At 42.6% G+C, this 22,478-nt stretch overlaps 1 protein-coding gene across 1 annotated transcript in view; it reads left to right on the forward strand.

Annotated features, from left to right (window-relative positions):
* Positions 1-1,273: 1,273 nt before the first annotated feature.
* Positions 1,274-22,478, forward strand: part of CDCA7L (cell division cycle associated 7 like) — a 39,087-nt gene continuing 17,882 nt past the window's right edge. Inside the window, exon 1 of the mRNA XM_040472460.1 lies at positions 1,274-1,539. Within this exon, the coding sequence (XP_040328394.1) occupies positions 1,516-1,539 (24 nt within the window). The 5' untranslated portion in view covers positions 1,274-1,515. The remainder of the gene's footprint in view (positions 1,540-22,478) is intronic.

Consider the following 22,478-nt stretch of genomic DNA (forward strand, 5'->3'; position numbering starts at 1 on the left):
TCCAATAAATAGACAACAAAACTTTTTTAAAAAATCAGACCAGATTTTATTGGTCTTTCTTTCCCCACAGTCTGGAACATGGAGAGCACATAAGACATGTTTGCTGAACCAATGAAAGTGGGAAAAAGGGGGCAGTTCCCAGATGTTTTCTCCTCAAGCTTTAGCAAATGTTTGACCAACTTCATTCCCTGCTTCAACCAAGAAAAGATGAATGTCAGATTCCCAAGCAGCCAAGAAGGGCTGCAGAAGGTCTCACGCATAGAGTATTCCGCTGTGAACTCAAGACCACAGTGCTAAACTGGTTCTCAATACTGCCCAGCAACCCTGCTAGGATTTGAGGACAACTTCATGCATCACCCTCCCCCAATACCTACTTTAAGCCTTCCACAATCTCCACCCACTTAATTCTTCACTCTTCATACCTGAACTTTAAGAATTCTTCCCTGACCTGTGCCAAATTAAGTCTCCCTGTTTTAAACCACCGTAGTACCACTTACCTTTTCCTTCCTGGCATCTATCATAGCTCCACATTTACTTTTATTTGCATCATTATAATTGAATTTATTATCACCATTATCGATGATATTTGAATTGTTAAATTATTAATCAAATTAATTGTGACATTACTGTTACACTTACCTGCATGAATACTGCATTTATGTCGTCATGCCCGTGGCTGGCTCCCGAAGCTCCGACAGAGCAGGGACCTGTTTTTTGTGCAATCTTGTGTTGCCAGGTCTAATACAGTGCCTGACACATACTACCTGCTCAGCCAGTATTCGTTAATCAGCTTTCTAACCTCTAGAAATCTCTAGTGGGGCTATAGGCCTACGTGTACAATGGTGTAGCAAAGGCTGTCTAAAGTTCCAGGGGATTTTGCAGCTCCCCAACCCGGAATGCCTGGTTTGCAAAGTGAACCCTGTAGAAAATGTTTGGGGAGGCGGCGGAACCCCGCCCCTTTGCAACAGCGAAACAAAACCAGCTCTGAAGTAGCTCTACAATGCTTTTCTGGAGCAGAGACACGGACTGCAACAGAGGCATGTGCTCCAGGGCAGGACCTGGAATAAGCCGTGCAAATATCCGGCGCGCGTAGTCGGGCGTGCCAGCTGGAGGCTGCGCCGGGACTGCCCCCTCATTTCTCCCGCGCGAAACCCGGCCGGACGGCTCCACTCCCTCCCGCCGCTGCAGGGGGGAGCCCGGCGCCCCCGCACCCGCAGCCGCCTGGGGCCGCGCCCGTCTGCTGCCTCCTCTCACGCCGCGGCCGAAGCGAAGTTCACCGGTCGCGAAAGTTTGGTCCGAGACTCGAGCCTCGCAGCCCAGCGCGGCGGCGCCGGGTGGGAGGCGCGGCGAGCTCCCCCGTCCCGGGCGCCAAGTGCGCCCCTCCCCGAGCCCGCCGGAGCTCCCGGCGCAGCGCGCGGGCTGCGCGGCCGCGGGTGTTCTGCTGGCGACGGGCCCGTGGCGAGCCAGGTTCCCGCGGCCGCGTGGTAGCAGGAGGCTGGAGCCCGGGTGGGAAGAATGGAGCTGGCGTCTCGCTCACAGGTGAGGGTCCCGCCGCTACGCGGACGCATCACGGCCTGCCTGCCGTTTGCTCTCGGCTCTCCTCCCCGCCTCGGGGTGGAAACGTGGCCCTGGGCCACCGCGTTGTGGATCTGGCCAGCCTAGCCCCGCGAACGCCGGAGCGGGCGCGCCGTGCAGGTGTGCGCAGGGGGTCGTCGCTGTGCCGCCAGGACTGGAGAGGGTGGGCGTCCCCGCGCGTGGCGCTCACCTCCCTCCCGGGTGGGTGCCCGGGGGGTCGCAGGCCGGGCCGCTGGGGCCGCGAGCCTGAGGAGTGGACACGTTTCGAGGGAGGTGCAGGCGGGGGTGGAGAGGGGTGTGCGGGGGCGCTTTCTGGTGCGCGTCCCCCACTTTCTCCGGGAATTAGCACAGAAATAAGGAAGTTTCAGGCAAGTGAGTTTTGTAGAAAACAGTAAGGGTCCTGTTCAACTCGGATAATGGGGTGTAATTTACAAGGAATTGCTCTTGTATTTGTTCTAGAACTTTAGTAACTGTTTTCAGGGAATAATTAGTAACCACTTGGAAGGGGAAATGGCAACGTCATGAGGCCAAGTTAAAAAACAAAAAGCCCCAAGATCACAAAGCGTAAACAGCAGGACCCAGTTATGAAGTATGGTCCTAACTAGGTTTTAAAAATCTCCATTAACACACACTTGAGAGTACCCCCAAATGTTTCACTGGGTGGTGGGAATGTGAACGTGGCTTCAGTTTCCTGTTTTACTTAAGAGCTTTCCCTTTCTAGTAACGAACATACCTAGTATTTTCAGAGGTAAGTAATGCCAACTTTTTTGAAATAAACTAAAAATAAAACTTCTAGAAAGGGAAGGAAGCAGCTTGTGAGAGTTGGGGGAGGCTTTGTGTAACGGTTTTTTGTTTGTTTTGTGAGTGCCTTTGACTCACCGTTTCCACTTTACCTTAGACTGGTGGTATTTTACCTCTTTACCTGGGTGCTGGGCCTTGGAGAGAAAGAGAGAGAGAGAGAGAGAGAGAGAGAGAGGCGGGGCCCCAGGCCTTGGCGTTGGGAGACTGAAGCGACCCAGCAGCGCCCAGGCTGCCCGAGCAGTCAGTGGTGCCTGAGCGCAGGCTGCTGTCACCTGCCTGAGTCCTGGCGCAAATTAGAGGCAGAGCCACTAATGGTTGGTCCCTTTGGCCATTTAGTGATGTCTGCAAGGTTTCCTGCAAGTAGACATTTGAGGGGAAAAAAAATGTTGTTTATGAGAGGGTATTATTTTTAAATTTCCCCAGTGAGGGGAGGTATTAAAAGTAAGGAAAGGACAGACCTCAAGAGTAAGAAGGACTGAGATCGGGTTAGTTTTTTGCTTTTGTTTTATTTTCCACTGGCCTTGATGATATAATTAGTCTCTTGTGCTTCTAGGAGGCTTTACTTTCTCTAGGATCTCACCCTTTCTGGAAGGAGCCTTGGGCCCTAGGTGAATTTCATCAGAAAATGTATCTTGATAATATAGGATTATGGAAACCTGTTGTTCTGCCCTAACTACACTCCCATCACTTAGATGCATTTGGAAGTGAACATTTTATTGTCAAATAATGAGACTGATTTTTGGTAGCTCTAAAATGTTAAATAAACTATTTACCAGGTGGGGGTAATCCACAAATTATAATCTGACCTATTATGTACCAATTAGGGCAAATTACTTTATGTAAGATGATCAGGTTTTTTTTTTTCTTTCCTAAAGACCTAATTGGCATCACAAACTAAGATGTGTGACGATTTTTCCAGTTGAAATGTTCCTGTTCATCATAATTTAAACATGAGCAGATTATAGTCTCTTTAAATTAGTGGGGAAGTTCTATAGGGTGGGCAGGTGACTGTAGGTGAGAGCACTTAATGAACATTTCAGGCACAGCAAGGTACTAAATTCGAGTGGCTCTACCCTGTCCCCCAGCCTTATGAATAAAGCAGTGTGATGAACTGCCTGACGTGGCATTAGAGCACAGTGTGCAGTGGCTTTTAGTCTCACATACACAGTAAATATAATTTCCATCCCTTGGAAAGGGCGGAGCTGGAAGGGGTTCCAGCAAAGCCGCTTACGGCCTGATGTTCTAAGACATTGATTTAAACTGAACTCCCTTCTACTTTCTGCTTTTTTGGCAACCTCACCCCTGGGTTAGATTTGATGTTCTCTGACGGGGACCACACCTCCTATGGCTGAAGTCCTGATTGGGCCCATCACTGGGTCTTTATGTTTTTATGTTGAATGACAGGAGTAGTGCCCCAGTAAAGGCAAGGGTGTGGTCCCTTCCTGAGAGCCCTCTGGAGTGCAGCTCAAACAGGAGCTGCAGGCTGGGACTGCCGAAGCTTCCTAGCAGAAGAACCAGGAGGTTGTGAATGTCAGTGTTGTCCTTTTACTCTCTTCTTGCTCTAGGGTACAGGTTGGACTCTTGGAGAAGGAAACGGAGCTAGTCTCCTAGTCATGCATGCTGTGGAAGGGGTAAAGAGGAATTTCTCTGGTATTGACCTCATAGCTACAAAGTGTAGCCTTAGGATTCTCTGACTCAACATGTGTGCCCAGAGCTTCAGAAGCTGCTCACAGAAAGGGATTGTTGTGACTTCTTGGAAGGACCCCATAACAATTGACCATTTTAATAGTCCCATATTTAAAAGGCCACTTGTTTTTTGTTTGTTTGTTTTGATGTACTTTTGACCATCCCATCTGTAGAACGGAATTCTCATTGATGAGGAGAAATGTCCGCGATCACAGCCATTCTGATCTGGTCAGGTACAAAGAGCAGAAATCCATGAGGTAATTCTGTGACCTAAAACAGTGAATATGATCGTAAATTAATGAACAAGGTCAATAAAGCCATTCAAATAGAATAGTTTAGACATGTTCATCTTAAACTGTTCTTGAGAGTTCTGTTTTACTCTTCAGCACTTTCTCTAACCTACAGTTTAGAATTTTTTATCTCTAAGACAGAATTTGGTTTTTCCAAAGATCTAGATTTATTCACCAAAGTGGAACTGATACACGCTGGTGGAGGAGGGCTAGAGAGAAGAAAATATCAGTAGGACCATTTTCTTTTCTTCTTGGAAAGCAGTGGTTTCTGAATTTATTTTATTTTTTAAGTTTTTAATACTAATTCCACTATAGTTAACATACAGTGTTATATTCATTTCATGTGTACAGGATTGTGATTCAACAATTCTGTACATGACTCAGCGCTCATCATGATACGTATACTAATCCCCTTCACCTGTTTCACCCATCCCTCACCCATCTCCCCTCTGGTAACCATCAGTTCTCTATCTGAATGTTTTTAAACAGGACCATGCAGAAACATATTTGAAGTATAGCTGAAGTTAATGCGCAGAATACTTGGTCTTTAACAGTGCTAAATGCACCATCTGTATGTGGTGCAAAACATTGTAGAGTCTCACAGTTGGGGGCCAGGGTTTGTGTTCAGGTAGCTCATGACTTGTTTTCTTCCTAATCATCAGCTGATGACAGAGGGCTCCCTGGCGGGGGTTAGTCCTATCAGATGTTCTTTGAGCACTTACTATGTGTTTAGTGCCAAGGTCACTCTGAAACTCCTGGACTCTTCTGCCTTTGTCAGAACTCAGCTGGCTTCAGGGCCCTTGGTTTTTGGGGATGGGAGAAGACCTTAGGAGTCACCCTTTCCCACCTCCACTCCCCCCTTGGAAACTATCACTGCCTTTTATCAGATTGAATCTTCACTGAAGTTCGGTGAGGTGGCTTGTATTATCTGGATTTTAACGATACGGGGAACTGGAGTGATTTGCTCTGGGCAGCCCAGCCAGGCAGGAGGCTGGATTCTGTCCTCACTCTTGCCACTGGACTCCCGAGATCCATCTTGGCAAGTGACACAGCTTTCACTGAAATAATGTTATGAGGATAGAAATCTTTGTCCAGCTTACAGTGCCATTGAGTTACTCAAGGACGTGCTAAGTATAATGTATTGTGTAAATATGAGGGGTGGTGAGCACTTTTGAGTTTTCTCATTCCTTTGCTCTTCCCTTTAACTCCAAGGGCTGGGGCATTAGCAGCTGCTCTGGTTCTTCTTTTTCTTTTCTTTTTTTAAGTTTATTTATTTATTTCGAGAGACAGAGGCAGAGAGAGAGAGATGGAGAGAGAGAGAATCCCAGGCAGGCCCCCTGCACTGTCAGCAGTGTGGAGCCTGATGTGGGTTTCAACTCACCAACCACGAGATCATGCCCTGAACCAAAATCAAGAGTCAGATGTTTAACCCACTGAGTCACCCAGGCCCTGGGTCTGGTTCTTTTTTAGCAGCTGGCCAGATTATTAGGCTTTGGACCAGATTCTTTAGGTATAGTGTGTAAAAACGTGGGAATATGAGTAAGATCCACAAAGCTCTTATATAGGAATGGTACTCAGATGAATTTTTGTACAAGTAATAACATGCTCATAAAAGCTGAAATAAAAACAGACTTGGAACTACTGCTCTACCTTTCCTATTCTCTGGGTGTAATTTTTCTAGATATTTCCCATCTGGTGTTTGCCTGTGTTTAGTCACCATTTTTGCCTAATTTTGTAGTATGATTGCCATTTAAATTCTGCTTTCTTTAGCACTGTCCGTGCTATTTCTGGGGAGCTTGGAGGTCTTTGCAGTTTTCGTTTTTAATGACTGCAGTGTTTCATTGAAGTGTGTATTTTATGTATTTTTCTGTTGAAAAATTTTTCTTTATTAAAAGAAGAAACTTTGCAATACCACAGCGGTGGTGCATACCTAAGCCTTGTGTTAGAGTCCACACTGTTGTTGTTGTTTTTTTTTTTTTCTTGAGTTTTATTTATTTTGAAAGCAAGAAAGCATGAGTGGGGGAGGGGCAGAGAGGAGAGAGAGAATCCCAAGCAGGCTCCACACCATCAACACAAAGCCTGAAGTGGGGCTCAAATCCACGAACAGGAACAACATGACCTGAGCGAAGTCAGATGCTCAACCAGCTGGGCCACCTAGGAGCCCGGGTCCATGCTGTTTTTTTTTTTTTTCTTTCTTTCTTTCTTTTTTTTTTTTTAAATGTTTGTTGTTGAGAGAGACTGAGTGCAAGTGGGGGAGGGGCAGAGAGCGAGGGAGACAGAATCAAAGCAGGCTCCAGGCTCTGAGCTGTCAGCACAGAGCTGGAAGTGGGGCTCCCACTCAAAAACTGTAATCCTGACCTGAGCCCATGGAGGCTTAACTGACTGGGCCACCGAGGTGCCCCCATGCTGTTTTTAATTACCGTTTCTTTATCATGTACTTACTGCCTCCTGAAAGGAATGTGCCTGATTTGCAGTGGATGGGAGTTTCCAACAAGTTTTCCTAAGGCATTGCCCCCTTTACTAGCCAAGAGAAAGCAAGTATGTTTGCTCAGGTTGGAACCAGGGAGCCTGATAATTAGATGGAAACATTGTTTTCTTCCTGAATGTAGAGCACCTCCCTATGTTTTTAGTTTGGGAGACTGCAGAGAGTAGTGGTAGAGGTCTGTTCCTCACCACCTAGGAAACCAAGAAGATCGGAGAATGTGCTAATGGATGACGGCCACAGTGCCTGTGGACTGGGCTATGCTGGAGTTTGTGCAGGTCAGTCATGTTGATGTGGAAGGACAGGGATACCCTGCTCTGAGCCCCTTGCCTCTGTGGCACCGGCCCATTTTTAAAAAGAGTTGCCCTCTTTTGTTTTGTTTATTTCAGTTATAAGTCCTCTCCTAGGTGTCTGAAAGTGTTTACTGAAGGTTGGATGTCCAAAGGTAAAACAGTGGCTCCATAATAAGGGGTTTCTAAGAGCTAAGAAAAATGTATTTCTGGATCTGTGTGCACGCATACAAACTGGGTGCAGTTTGTAAAACTTTACCAGACGGTACGCTTAAGGTATATGCACTTTATGTCACTTAAAATGTTTAAAAATAGCCACCCAGGTGTGTGGGTGATAACTTCGCAGGTGTCTTGTGCCCCCCCGCTGGTCGTACTGATGTCCTCAGCACTGGGTATGGTCCAGGGATCCCTTCCCCCAGACCCCAGGCCCTCCATAGCAGCCGCACAGCTGTGTGGGCAGCCCCCCATCTTTAAACCTCTGCTGCAGGAGGGTCCTATGTACTTGGAGAGTGCCTTGCAGTTATGATTGAGCTCTGGCGTCCAGGTCTTCTGGCACAGAGCCTGGTGTGGCAGGCCTCTTCCTCTGTCAGGAGGGCCTTAGGATTTACCCCAGGGTAGTGGCTGGTGACCGTGAATCACGTGGCAGGCCGAAATGGTAATTATCCTGATGTGTGAAGGGTCTGGCATAGAGCAGGGGTTAAATATTTGTTGAATTGTACAAAAAAACCCAACAACAAACCCTGATGGTTTAGAGCTGCCACTGTGTAGGGAGTGGAAGTAAGAGTTAGGACAGACTGGAACATCCTTTAGCAGGGCTTCTCAAATGTTTCTGTTGCACTAAAAGCGGAGAGGCCCGGAGGCCTGCCCCAGAGGCCTGGAGGTATAGCAGCCAGCCTTGTCTGTGCAGGGGATTTTTTCACCCATCTTCAGTTTTACCCAGTTTTATTTTTAAAAGTTAGGCCTGTTTTGCATTATGTCTCATATACATATATATAAAGCTTATTTATTTTGAGAGAGAGAACGTGAGCAGGGGAAGGGCAGAGAGAGAGGGAGACAGGATCCCAAGCAGGCTCTGTGCTGTCAGCGCAGAGCTCAGCTCGGGGCTCCATCTCCTGAACCATGAGATTGTGACCTGAGTGGAAGTCAAGAGTCGCACGAAATTAACTGAAATTAACTGAGCCACTCAGGCGCCCCTCCATAATATATTTTTATTTATTTTAACACGGAAAGGATATTTAAGATTACTCTCCTGGGAAGAAAATTCCCTTCCCCTGCCCCACCTGTGATGGTGAAAGCCTCCCAGCCCTCCCTGAGTTCATGAGTTTGACAAGCAGGGTGAGTGTAAAATTTAGAGCATACCGGTAACAAATCCTGAAATAGAAAAGATACCTCCCTGCCCGCTCCCCCACCCCATAATATCTTTTTATTTAAAGCTCCATGACTCGGAGGGTAATTAAATGGAAAACAAAACAAAACACTTCAGTTGATACTGATATAAATGCCTAAGCATATTTTTTTTTAATGCAAAATGTCTAATGCCTCTATTTTGTTCTACATTAGCAATGGCTTAAAATGGAAAGTTAAGAAAAATAAAAGTGCCTTTAAAATTACTGCTTATCCTTAATTCTCTCTTTTATTTTTTTTCCTGACAGTTGGTCCCAGGCATTTTTTATTGGGGGATTTTTTTAATTAAAATAATTGAAGGCAGCGGGGGGCCTTGTGGTGGGGGGTTCTTACAAAACACTGCCCTTAATGGACTTAAAACAAAGCCTCCATCATTTTGTTTTCCCTCAAGGCCAGCTTCAACATCTCGCTGAAAAGAGCCCCTAGTCCTCAGGCGAACCTTCATTGTTACTAGTGTATCCTCTTCCTCCCCGGTTGTGGTTGGGACCAGAAAGGACGCGCTCCTAGGGAGTGTGTGCATTCACTGTGGCACAAGGTCAGGAGCTAAGTAGTGTCAGCAGCCCATAGGCCGCGTCTCAAAGATTGGGCGCATTCCCCTTCCCACTCTGCCAGCAGGGCCGAAGTGTGTCAAGAGGACCCCTGTGTTAAGGCTTTCAGGGCTGGGCTGTGGGATGAAGATCCCTCCCCCAGGCCCCTGTCACTGTCAGGGTCTGTTCCCTGCTTGTTTGGAGTGAGTGTGGGGTCACCTGCCTCCTCTGGGCAGTCACCTCCTGCCTGGCTGTTCTCCACGCTCTTGCTTCCCCATTGGTCTGCCTTCAGGCTGACTCTGCCCTGCAGTTGTGGGGGCTGCCATCAGCGGTCCTTCCTGACCGTACCCCTCACTGCTGGGTCATTTGCCCTCCTGGACTTATTTCCCGAGTAGTCTTGTTTCTCTCACCACATTGAAACAGCTTGAAGATTGTTTCACCCTACGGTACATGACTCACCCTTCATGGGACTCCTTAGCATGATACCGTGCTGACGTGCTCTTGAGTAATACACTGGGCAGTAACACACCCTTTAGTAACTTTCGGTAACGAACGTGCACCCAGCATCTTCACAGAATGCTGTTCGGCCATAGTTGGGAGGCCATCAGGGCTCTGTACAATTGATCAGGTTCCTTCCTTCTGGATAAAGGAGAGGGATGCATTTTCCTGGCTCTCCTAACAGGCAAGACTGTTTGACCTGCTTTGGCCCATCAGATGTGAGAAGGGTTGTGTGTCACTTCTGGGTGGAATTTTCTAAATGCCAGTGCGTCATTTGCCACGTCTCCTTCCCTCCGCTTCTGCATCTGCCAGCGTTCCAGGTAGCGGTAGCTGTGTCAGCCCAGGTCCCGTGTGAGGACAGTGCGGAAGAGTGTGGAATGGTGCACCTGGCTTGCCCGGGATGAACGTGTCATCAACAGGAGAGAAGCCTTTTTTTGTTTCAACCCTTTAAGATTTGGTATTGTTTCTTCCTGCTTGGTAACCCGGCATGTCCTGACACACAAAGGCTCTCCTATCTTAGCTGTTGGATTTGCTCTGTGGTGTTCATCAGAGTGAACTGGGGTTGTCGTGGTAATAGAAACACCTGGGTGTCTTTTCATTTGTTAGTTTAACAGGGCTGAGGTGGGTGCTCCTGGTATTAAGGGGTTTGGAGTGCAGGGACAGTATAAGTGCCCTGTGGTGGGCAGGAGAGCCTGTTGGAAGCCATAGTCATTCTGTCCAGAATGCCTGTAGCACCTTGTTGAAAAACACTTGAGAGCAGACTTGTCCAGTGTGATAACTGGTCTTGTAGAGTCTAGTGAAATCTTGACATTGGCTTCATATTTCCAGTCTGCTGACTTTTCTGGAAAAGGAAATTAACCAGCTCTTCCCAAGTGGTTTGGCTGCTTCCCTCCCGGGACCTCTGCCAAAACTCCATTTCCTCTGTTACCCGATGGCTCCTCTAAGCCCTCGCACATACGTGTCTGTAAGTTTCTCTTCACTTATAATTTCTTTCTTCAAAATAATGTTGGTGATTTTTTTTTTTTTTTTGCCTATTATTTCATTGTGGTAAAGTATGCATTAGCATGGCATTGACTATTTCAGCCATTTTTAAGTGTATAATTCGTTGGCCAGAAACACAGTCATGTTGTTGTACAGCCATCACCACTGTCCATTTCCAGAGCTTGTTCATGATCCTAAACTGAAACTCTGTGCCCATTGAACACTGACTCCCCATTCTCACCCTCCCCCTTGTCCCACCACCATTGGTAACCTTTCTACTTTTCTGTCTCTATGAATTTGACTATGCTAGGTACCACAAGTAAGTGGAATCATAGATACTTGTCTTGTTGGGTCTTCTTTCACTCAACATAATGTTTTCAGTTCATCCATGCTGTATGTCAGAATTTCATTCCTGTTTAAGGCTGAGTAATAATACTTTGCATGTGTATACCATATTTTGTTTATTCATTCACCCATCCGTGACGGTTGGGCTGTTTCCACCATTTGGCTATTGTGATTAATGCTACTATAAACATTGGTATAAAATAACTGTTTGAGTCTCTGATTTCACTATTTTTCATACAAAGACCAAAAGTGGGATTGCTGGGTTATATGGTAATTCAGTGTCAGAGTTTTTGAAAAGCTACCATATTTTTGCCATAGAAGCTGAATTGCTTCACCTCCTCACCAACATTGCACGTAAGTTCCACTTTTTCTATGTATATATCAACACTTAATTTCTGCTTTTTTCAAGTAACAGCCATCCTAATGGATGTGATGTGGCATCTCATGGTGGTTTTGGTTTGTATTTCCCTAATGGTTAGTGTTTTGAAGCATCATTTCACATGCTTCCTGGCCATCAGCTTGTTTTTGGAGAAATATCTTTTTAAGTCCTTTGCTCTTTTAAATTGGGTTTTGCTGTTGTCTTTCAGCTATAGGAGTTTTTGTATTCTGGATATTAATCCCTTATCAGATACATGATTTGCAAATATTTTCTCCCATTCTGCAGGTTACCCTTTTTCAATCTCTTGATAGTGTCTTTCGATGTATAGAAGTTTTTTATTTTGCCAAAGTGCAATTTATCTACTTTTTTTTCCTGTTGTTGCCTCTACCTTTGGTGTCACATACATGAAATCATTGCCAAGTCCAATGTTATGAACCTTTTCCTTTATATTTCCTGCTAAGTTTTAGAGTTTTAGCTCCTACTTTTTAGGTCTTGGGCACATTTGGGTTTTTTTGTAGGTTGTTATGTTAAGATAGGGATCCAGCTTCATTCTTTTGGGTGTGGATATCCAGTTTTCCCAGCATCATTTCTTGAGAAGATTCTCCTTTCTCCATTGAATAGTCTTGGTACTTTGTCAAAAATCATTTGACCACCGTACATGTGAAGGTTTATTTCCGGGCTGTCTGTTCTATTGCACTGTCTTTACACTAGGACCACACTGTTTGGATAACTTTGTAGTGAGTACTGAAATCAGTAAGTGTAAGTCCTCTAACGTGGTTCTGTTTTTGTATGTATGTTAGGTATTTTTTAAAGATTTTAAGTAATCTCTACACTGAATGTGGGGCTCTAATTTACAACCCCTAGATCAAGAGTCGCATGCTCCAGTGACTGAGCCCACTAGGGGCCTTTGGTTCTTCTTTTTAAAGATTTGTTTTGGTTATTCTGAATCCCTTGAGATTCCACATGAGTTTTAGGAGGGGCTTTCTCCTGCAAACAAACATTGCTGGGATTTGATAGAACTGCATTGCATCCGTAGATAGCCTTGGGTAGTATTGTCACCTTCACAGTATTAAGTGTTCCAGTCCATGAATGTGTGATGTTTTTTCATCTGTTTCTGCCTTCTTTAATTTGTCTCAGTGACGTTTTTCACTGTAGTTTTCAGCGTAGTCTTCCTGCCTGTTGCTTCAGGCAATTCTAAGTGTTGCATTCTTTTTGATGCTATGGTAAATGGAATTGTTTTTTTAATTTCCTTTTCAGATTGTTCATTGTTAGTGTGTAGAGATGCAACTGATTTTTGTGTGTTGATTTTGTACCCTGCACCATTACTGAATTAGCTAATAGGGCCCACGGGTTTTATGGAATCTTTAGGCTTTTCATATATGATTATGTCACCTGCGAACGTAATTTTACTGCTGCTTTTCCAATTTGGATGCCTTTTATTTCTTGTATAATAGCTCTGGCTAGAGCTTCAGATACTATGTTGAATAGAAGTAGTGAAAGTGGGCATCCTTGTCTTGTTGCTGATCTTAAGGGAAAGCTTTCAGTTTTTCACCATTATGATGTTATCTGTTTATCCATATATGTCCTTTATTATGTTGAAGTTTCCTTCCATTCTTTGTTGATTACTTTTTTTGGTTTGGTTTGGTTTTACACTGAAAGGGTGGTGAATTACGTCACATGCTTTTTTTGCATCTGTGGAGATGATCATGTGTTTTGTTTTCTTTTATTATGTTAATAATAGTGTATTACATTGGCTGGTTTTATACGTTGAACCGTCTTGCACACCAGAAACATGTCTCACTCAGTCATCTTGTATAATCCTTTTTTTTTTTTTTTTTTCCTACGCTACTGCATTAGGCTTGTTAGTATTTTGTTGAGGATTTTTGCATTGATATTCACAAGGGGTATTGCTCTGTGCTTTTCTTGTAGGGTCTTTGGCTTTGTTGTGAGGGTAATACTGGCTTCATGGAATGAGTAAAGAAGTGCTCTCTCCAATTTTTTGGAAGAGTTTGAGAAGGGTTGGTGTTTAACTTTTAAGTATTTTATTCACCAGTGAAGCCATCTGGGTCATGGGATTTACTTTGTTGGGGGGCTTTTGATTACCAATTTAAATCCTTAGTGGTGAGAAGTCTATTCAGATTTTCTATTCATGAATCAGTCTTGGAAGGTGTGTGTTTCTAGGAGTCTGTCCATTTTATTTAGCTAACCTAGTTTGTTGGCATTCAGTTGTTCATAGGACTCTTTTATTAGCCTTTTTATTTCTGTAAAATTGGTAGTAATAACCCCACTTTATTTCAGTAATTTGTATCTTTTTTTCATCATGGGTCTAGCTAAAAGTTTGTCAATCTTGATATTTTCAGAACACCAGCTTTTGGTTTTGTGGCTATTTCTCTATTGGTTTTCTATTCTCTATTTGTATTTGCTGTAATCTTTATTATTTCCTGCCTTCTCTTATCTTTGGATTTAGTTGGCTATACTTTTTCTAGTTCCTTTTATGGTGTAAAATTAGTTTGTTGGTGGGGCACCTCGGTGGCTCAGCTCATGATCTCACGGTTTGTGAGTTCGAGCCCCATGTTGGGCTCTATGCTGACAGCTCAGAGCCTGGAGCCTGCTTCAGATTTTCTGTCTCCTTCTCTCGCTGCTCTTCCCCTGCTCACATGCTGTCTGTCTCTCTCAAAAATAAATAAAGATTAAAATTAGTCTGTTGGCTTGAGATCTTTTTTAACATAAGTGTTTACAGCTTTAAATTTCCCTTTTAGCTTTGCTTTCTCTGCAGACTGTAAGTTTTGGTGTATTGTTTTCATTTTCACTTGTTTGAAAGTGTTTTCTAACTTCCATTGTGATTGTTTCTTCTTTGGAGTAACTCATTGGTTATTTAAGGGTGTGGTGTTTAATTTTTACATATTTGTGAGTTCTAGTCTTCCTTCTGTTACTGATTTCTGGTTCTATTCCATTCTGATCAACAAAGACAGTTTGTATGACTTCAAATGTTTTAAATTTATTCTGACTTATTTTGTGGCCTAACATATGGTCTGTCCTGGGGAGTTTTCTGTGCGACCTTGAGGAAAATGTATATTCTCTGTTGGTTGGAGTGTTCTATATATGTCTGTTAGCTCAAATTGGTTTATTGTATTGCTCAGTTCCTCTATTTCCTTATTGATCTTCTGTTTTTACTGTATCCATTATTGAAACTGGGGTATTGAAGTCTCCAACTATTATTGTAGAACTGTCTCTCCTTTCATTTCTGTTAGCATTTGCTTCATATGTTTTGGAGCTCTGAAGTTTTGTGCATGCATATTTTTAATTGTTATGGCTTGTTGGTGAATTGATCTTTTTAACAATATGCCCTTGTAATATTTTTTGACTTAATGTCTACTTTGTCTGACACTGGAATAGTCATTACATGTCTCTTTCTCTTTGGGTTACTATTTGCATTGAATATCTTTTGTGTCCTTTCACTTTTCAGCCTAAATGTCTTTTTAGGCATGAAGTGAGTCTCTTACAGATAGTGTACATTTGGATACCAGTTTTGTTTTTTAATTCTTCCTTCCTGTGTCTTTTGATTGTAGAGTCTAATCTGTTTGCATTTATTTTTTTTTTAACCTTTTTTAAAAGTTTATTTACTTAGAGAGCGAGTGGGGGATGGACAGAGAGAGGGTGAGAGAGAGAATCCCAGATAGGCTCCACACTGTCAGCACAGAGCCCAGTGCGGGGCTCAAACCCATGAATTGGCAAGATCATGACCTGAGCTGAAATCAAGAGTTGAATGCTTAACCAACTGAGCCATCCAGTCTCCCTAATCTGTTTGCATTTAAAGTGGTTACTCATAGGGAAGGACTTGTACCATTTTGTTTTCTTTTGTTCTCTTTTTTTTTTTTAATAGCTTTTTTGCCCCTTGTTTCCTCCGTTAGTGCCTACTTTTGTGTTTTGTTGATTTCTTTGTAATGGTGTATTTTGATTCCCCTTTCATTTCCTTTTGTGTGTATTCTATAGATTTTTTTTTTCCTCTGTGTTATCATAGGGGTTACATATAACGTTCTCTAATTAAAATAATTTGATTGCTACCAATTTGTCATTGGCATACAAAACCTCTGCTCCTATACAGCTCTGCCCCCTCTTTTATTGATGTCACCGATTACATCTTTATGCATTGTGCACCACTAACAGATTCATAGGTGCATTTTTATACTGTAGAAAAGAAAAAGTGGGGTTACAGATTGAATTTACATTAATACCAGTATTTATATTTTACTTGAAAACTTTATATTTCATATGGCTTTGAGTTACCCTCTGGTTCCCTTTAATTTCATCTCAGAGGACTCCCTTTAGGCTTTCTTGTTAGGCAAGTCTGGTACTAATGAACTCCCTCAGCTTTTGTTTATTTGGTAATGTCTTCATTTCTCCCTCATTTTTGAAGGACACTTTTGCCAGATACAGAGTTCTTAGTTGACAGAACTGAGGTTTTTCCTTCAGTGCTTTAAACACACCATCCCACTGTCTCCTGGCCTTCAAGATTTCTGCTGAGCAATCAGCTGATTATCTTGTGGAGGACTCCTTATATGTAATGAGTTGCTTTTCTCTGGCTGCTTTCAGTATTCTGTCTTTGTCTTTTTGTTTAAGTTTATTTTATTTATTTTGAAAGCACCAGTGGGGGAGGGGCAGAGAAGGAGAGAGGGAATCCCAAGCAGGCTCTGAGCAGAGCCCGACATGGGGCTTGAACTCACAAACTGTGAGATCGTGACCTGAGCCGAAGTCGGATGCTTAACTGGCTGAGCCACCCAGGTGCCCCACACATTTTTTGATTGGATGGTTTTTGTTGCTGCATTGTAGGAGATCTTTATCTATTCTCAGTCCTAGAGCCTTACTGCTTACATGATTTGCAGCTATTACCCCATTCCGTAGGTTGCCTTTCACTGTCTAGTAATGTCCTTTGATACATAGATGTTTTTACTTTTGATGAAGTCCATGTTTACGAGTTTATTTTTCTTTTGTTACTCATGTTTTTGGTGTCCTCTTAAGTTCAGGTTTTTTTGATTGAATTAAATACTGAATACTAACTAATACGTAGTTATTTTATTGAAAAATTGCATTTGCTTGGGATGTCTTTTGTAGGGGTATTAACAAGTTGTGTGCCCTTTAGTAAGTAGGCTGAACTTTGCTGCCTTTTGGAATGAGGGGAGGTCCTCCAACTGATGGATGACATCTCATCACACTTTGGTAATCTTTGACTTTATGATCCTCTTAGCTATTAATAGTTCATATACTCCTGTCACTCTGAGTTTAACCGTATTTTCTGGAAGTCTTTGAATCTCACTGTATGTATGTATGTTTGTTTTTTTTTTTTAACTACCCTGTTTTAGATGTATATGACCAAATTTCTGTTTTGAAACCTGAATCCCATTTGTTCTCTTCTTAGTTCTGTGTGAGGGTGTTTGTCCAGGTGTACTCTCCCCTTCGTCGAGGGTGCCCTTAAATGACACAGTTGCTGGTAGAGAAGGACACTTGTCTTAACTTCTGTTGCTTTCATCACTTAGGGAGGTTGAAGACTTTTAAAATAACGTTTTTAGCCTCTTCTCTGTTCCTTTTTAGTGGATTTTCTTTGTTTTACCTATTTTATCTGTGTGACTCTTGGAACATACCATTTTGTATGAGCTTCTCCGTAACATTAGTAATTTGACTACTTGTGGCACATCTTTTCTCCCAACTTTTTTTCCTTTGCAAAATTTTTCTTTTTAGAAGTTTAAAACTGTAAAGTGGTCCATGATCCTACTCTTTTCCAGTTTTTAAAATTTATTTTTATATTCTTTTTTTTCCTTTTTTTTCTTTTTGTTTATGTTTTAATTTTATTTTTGAGAGAGACAGAATGTGAGTGGGGAAGGGGCAGAGAGAGTGGGAGAAACAGAATCTGAAGCAGGCTCCAGGCTCCAGGCTGTCAGCACAGAGCCCGATGTGGGGCTCGAACTCACGGATGGTGAGATCATGACCTGAGCCAGAGTTGGATGCCCAACTGATTGAGCTACCCAGGTGCCCCTTTGTATTTTTATTTTAAAGAGAGAGTGAGCACACAGGCAGGAGAGAGGGGCAGAGGGAGAGAGAGAATCCCAAGTAGGCTCCACTCTCAGCACAGAGCCTGATGTGGGGCTCTGGGACCCACAACCTGGGATCATGACCTGAGCTGAAATTAGGAGTTGGATGCTTAACAGACAGAGCCACCCAGGCGCCCTCTTTTCCATTTTGATCTGCTTAACATGCGTGCTTAAAGTCTCCCCCATTCAGAGGCCAGCTGTGTGTTCACATTACATATATTCTCCTTTGTGGTATCGAGAGAGAAGCAAAATGGACCGGGTTACTCTTCTCAGATAGGCAGTTTTGCCATCATCAGTGATTGACATCATCTTTTCCCCATTGATGTGTGGTGTTCTTCTTACCAAATCTTAATTCTATGTGCTAGGATCCAAGTCTAGGAAATCTGTAGGTCTACACTGTTTCTACATAATTTTCTTCCTTTTTCCTGACTAAGGCTTAATTTATATACAATGAAATTAATCGTTTTTATTGTTCAGTGCTTTGGATTTTTGTGTAATCACTGCCACAATTGATTTTATCATCTCTCAAAAGTTTCCTCTGACCTCTAGCCTCAGGCAGCCATTGATCTGTGTTCTGTTTCTATAGTTTTGCCTTTTCCAAAATGTCACATAAGTGGAATCAGACAATATGTAGCCTTTTTCACTGGGCCTAATGCATTTGAGGTTTATCCATATGGCGTCTATCAGTAACTTACTCTTTTTTTATTGCTGGCAGTATTCCATAGTATTTCTGTCCCCCGTTTTGTTTATCCATTTCTACCTGATTTGGATTTGTTATGGGTTTGGGAATAAAATTGCTGATTACAAGTTTTTTGCAAACCTAGGTTTTCATCTCATTTGGGTAGACACCTAGGAGTAGGAATGCTGTATCATGTGCTAAGAGTGTTTAATTTCATAAGAAGCTGCTAAATTGTTTTTCCAAAGCGGCCCTACCGTTTGATATTTCCATCCCCCACTTATGAGAGTGCCGGGTGCCCCGCATCCTTGTCAGTCAGTGGATTGCCGCTGAGCTGCACAGAAAGATGACAATCCTTGGGCCTGATGTCGTGTTCCATTGCTGAACTGGTCACACATAGGACGGATGTCCCCTTGAACCTTTTATCAGGTGCGTTTCGTAGAAATCTTGATTTCTTTGTCGAGTCTGTTAAATAGCATTTTTTATTGAAGACACTTGAGTATCTTATGAAGATTTTTGCTAAATCCTAGAGCTTGTGACTGAAACTCTTCATGCCTTTTGAAGTTAGGCAGCAAGAAACAGAGCCCTGAATGCCCCAAGAATGCCTACTGGTGTTTGCTTTTTTGAAAGCGTGTTCTTTCCTTTTGTTCCCAATTGGTAATTACAGTGCCCTAATGGTACCTCTGGAGCAGATGCAGAAGTCTTAGATGAAGAGGGAGGAATTGGGCCGACATAGGCTTTGCATGGGGCGGGGGCCGAGGGTTGGGGGGTGCTGCCGCTACAGCCCGGGGCTGATGCAGTTGTGGCCGGAAGAAATTTACTCGAATTGCCAGCCTTTCCAGCCTATCCATTCCTTACGGATGCTTCTGTTAAATCATTACATGGGATGTGCTTCCTTCTTTCACCTTTTATGTTAAAACAGGCTTCTGGGGGCGCCTAGGTGGCTTACTTGGTTAAGCATCTGACTCGTAGTTTCGGCCCAGGTCATGATCTCCTGGTTCCTGGGATCTAGTCCCGTGTTGGACTCAGAGTTGAGTGAGGAGTCTGCTTGAGATTCTCTCTCTCCCCTTCTCCGTGCCCCTCTCCAGCTCTCTCTCAAAATAAATGAATTTAACAACAACAACAACAAAATAGGCTTCTGAGCCAGTGGAGCTCTCTGATTCATAGAACGGTGGTAAGTCAAACGGAAGATAACTGAAACCAGTCACGATCCCTCATTGCCACTTTAGGGACTGAACTCCCTAAAATCTAACACACTTTATGCTTCTCCAGTTACAAGTGTTTTTTTGGTGTATTGGTTGTGATGGCTTAACAAAAGTATCTTTGAAAAGAAAGATAAGGGTGCCAAATACTGTTAAATTTACCTCCTGAAGAAAAGTTTTAATTTTTCTGCCAAGAACCATGTCAGGCTTTGTGAGGAGCTTCTCAGCATAAATGTGGCAGTGTTTTTTTTTGTTTGTTTTTTGTTTTGCTGTTGTTACTAGAACTCTTTCTGTGTCTGCCCGAATGCTGAGACCATTTCAGGGTTCCACACGGACGTAGTTAATTGTAATAATTCTAAGTGCCAGTTTCACATAAGAATGTCTTGTAGCAATACATATTATTTTATGAAAATCTCAAGCCTTGAGGACACCTCTTTAATATTCATATGATGAAATGGGAAGTACAGGTAAAGTACATTTGCATCCTCAAGTTCAGTGATGGGCAGGTTATCTCAGGGCAGAGGTCTAGTAGGTAGTGGGACTATATGCCAAGGATCCAAAGGACTGCAAAGAAATCTGAAACTCGATTGTCGTTGGTGGTTATTGTTGGTAGTGGTGTTTGTTGGTGGTATAAGTTGGAAACTATTTTGTGTGTGTTGTAGATAAAGCAAGTGGGTATGTATATGAGAAATAGTGAGAGTTGGAGGTTTTTTTTTTAAATAAAAAGTTCTAAGTATTTATTTATTTTTGAGAGAGACAATGAGAACATAAGCGAGGGAGGGGCAGAGAGAGGGAGAATCCTGAGCAGACTCTGCACGGGGCTCGAACTCACAAATCCAGTGATCATGACCTGAGCCAAAATTAAGAGTCGGACGCTTAACTGAGCCACCCAGGTGCCCTGAGAGTTGGAGTTTTCATTGTGGGGGAAGGGAGATACTAATGGGGGAGTTGCTGTACTGGATTTGAGTTCAAGGTGTCATTATGAACATGTGATTTGGGATATTTAAAATATCGTTGCTCTGTCCTGGCAAAGAGCTTAGAAGCAGTGATACTTAGCCAGCAAGGAGCACACCGAGTTCTCAGATCTGATTTCTAAATGCCAGTGCACCTTGGAGAAATGGCTGATCCGAGGTCTGGGCAGGGAAAGTATAAGGCTCACTTGGCACAGTTGTGCCTCAAAGGAAAGAGGTGCCCACAGACTATTAGGGTTGTGTCAAAAGGACATAGAAACTCTTTTGAAGGAGCTCCCCCAGTGGCCAAATTTAGGACAGTTTGAACATCAGTAATAATGGTGACAGTAATGGATTATATAACACGTTGAATAAAAAAAAAATTCCATGAATCTACATGGGAGGGAGAGAAGGGGAAAGGGGAAGACAGCAAGAAAGAGAATATTGTGTTCCAGAAGAGTGCCAGCTAGTACATAAAGGATGAATCAAATTTGAAAATGACCATTTTGCAACCCCTAGTGTGTAGTAATTGATTCAGGTAAGACTTGTCAATGGTTGCTGAAACTACTGAGTGAATTGTTATCAGGGGAAGGATATCCACAGAATGTCAACTATCACCCTACTTATTTCTCACTAAGTAAAAAGGGGAAGAGGTATTTTTGCTAAGGAGAAATCTGGCACGTCCTACCCCCACTTGTTGATCAGAGAGCATCACCACTAAAAAAACAGACAGCCAGACATGCTGTGCTTTCTGAATAAAGCAGCAGCAATGCCTACAAAATAGTCATCATCTTCCCAGAAAGAAGTGAACTTGAATCTGCTGAGCTTATAACTTCAACTACCAAATCACAGGAAATCCACAGGGACAGGGGAGTCTGGTAAATATCATCTTGCAGCTGCAACAAACAAACAAAACTTCAGCCTTCCAGACTCTTGCAAACTCTACAATCAGATGACCCAGTTTGTTCAAAAGTAAGTTACCAAAAGAAAAAAAAGGACACCTGCGACCTATTGATGTGTATTTGGACCCTATTCAAATCATGATACAAATGAACTGTGAGTTACAAAAATAAGTTAACAGAACCTAGAACACAGACTGTATTTGCCCATGATACGGGTGAAATGATACTATGTCTGCAGTTGCTTCAAAATGATTTGGAAGGAGGGCATTTGAGTAGAGCTACAGATGAATCAAATTGAGCCATGAGCAAATAATTGCTAGGGAGTCCATGTGTGTATTCCTTATACTGTTCTACCTACTTAAGAATATGTTGGGAAATTTTTATAATTATGTTAAAAAAAACACTGATTATTAGGGGATAACCTGATATTTTTGTGCCTCTTTTTGCATTGCATCTGTGTAGAATCGTCAACAGTATTTATCTTAAATATATCAGGAATCAATCACATAAGCTCAGGATGTATGACATTCTACAAGGCAGTCATCCTAGGCTATTTAAATAATGTCAGTGTTACGAAAAGCAACAAAAAACAGTGTCCTAAAAAAACGAAGACAATGCATGATATCTGGTTGAATGGATCCCCTTTGTCCCCCCAAAATTACTAAAGACATTTTGGTGACAGTTGTAGATATTTAAATATGAACTTGTAGTAAATGATATTATGGAATTAATTATTTAGGTGTGATTGTAGTTTTGGTGCTGTATAGGAGAATGTTTTTATGCTCGGGAGATGTGTGCTAAAGTATTTTAGGGTGAATTAGTATATTTTCTGCAACTTACTTTGAATATACGTGGATTGAGTTGGCTCATGCGAAATGGCTGTTTTTCTAGGTCACAAACAGTGAAATAGTAGCTAATGCCTATGGTTCCACCTGATGTTTGTTGAAAGAGAAAACAAGCAAATGGGGCTCCAGGTGAAGAATATATGGATGTTTGTACTGTTCCTTCACCTTCCTGTGGCTTTGAACTTTTTCAAAGTCACGAGTTGGGAACAAATAGGCAGTCAACATACGAACAGGAGCTCTCAGCAAATACATACTTGTTAGATCAAGTGTGCTGACAACATTCTTTCTGGGGATAATTGCCCATAATACGGTTTAAATTCTCTTGGGATTAATTCTAGAAGTACTTGATTGAGAATATAGAAAAGGAGTAAATCTGCTTACTTTATTGTGTGAATTTTCACATCTGAATTAGCAGATGACAAAATGAACAGAAAAATTAAAGAGCTATAGGTGGAAATGAAGAAAAGAGGAGCTTAGTAATTACCTTATGTAATGTTTTTTTACATGGATGACATTAAAATTTTTTTTTTTCAACGTTTATTTATTTTTGGGACAGAGA

This window comes from Herpailurus yagouaroundi, unplaced genomic scaffold (assembly GCF_014898765.1).
Source record: "Herpailurus yagouaroundi ecotype Mexico unplaced genomic scaffold, PumYag 100, whole genome shotgun sequence".
Lineage (NCBI taxonomy): Eukaryota > Metazoa > Chordata > Mammalia > Carnivora > Felidae > Herpailurus > Herpailurus yagouaroundi.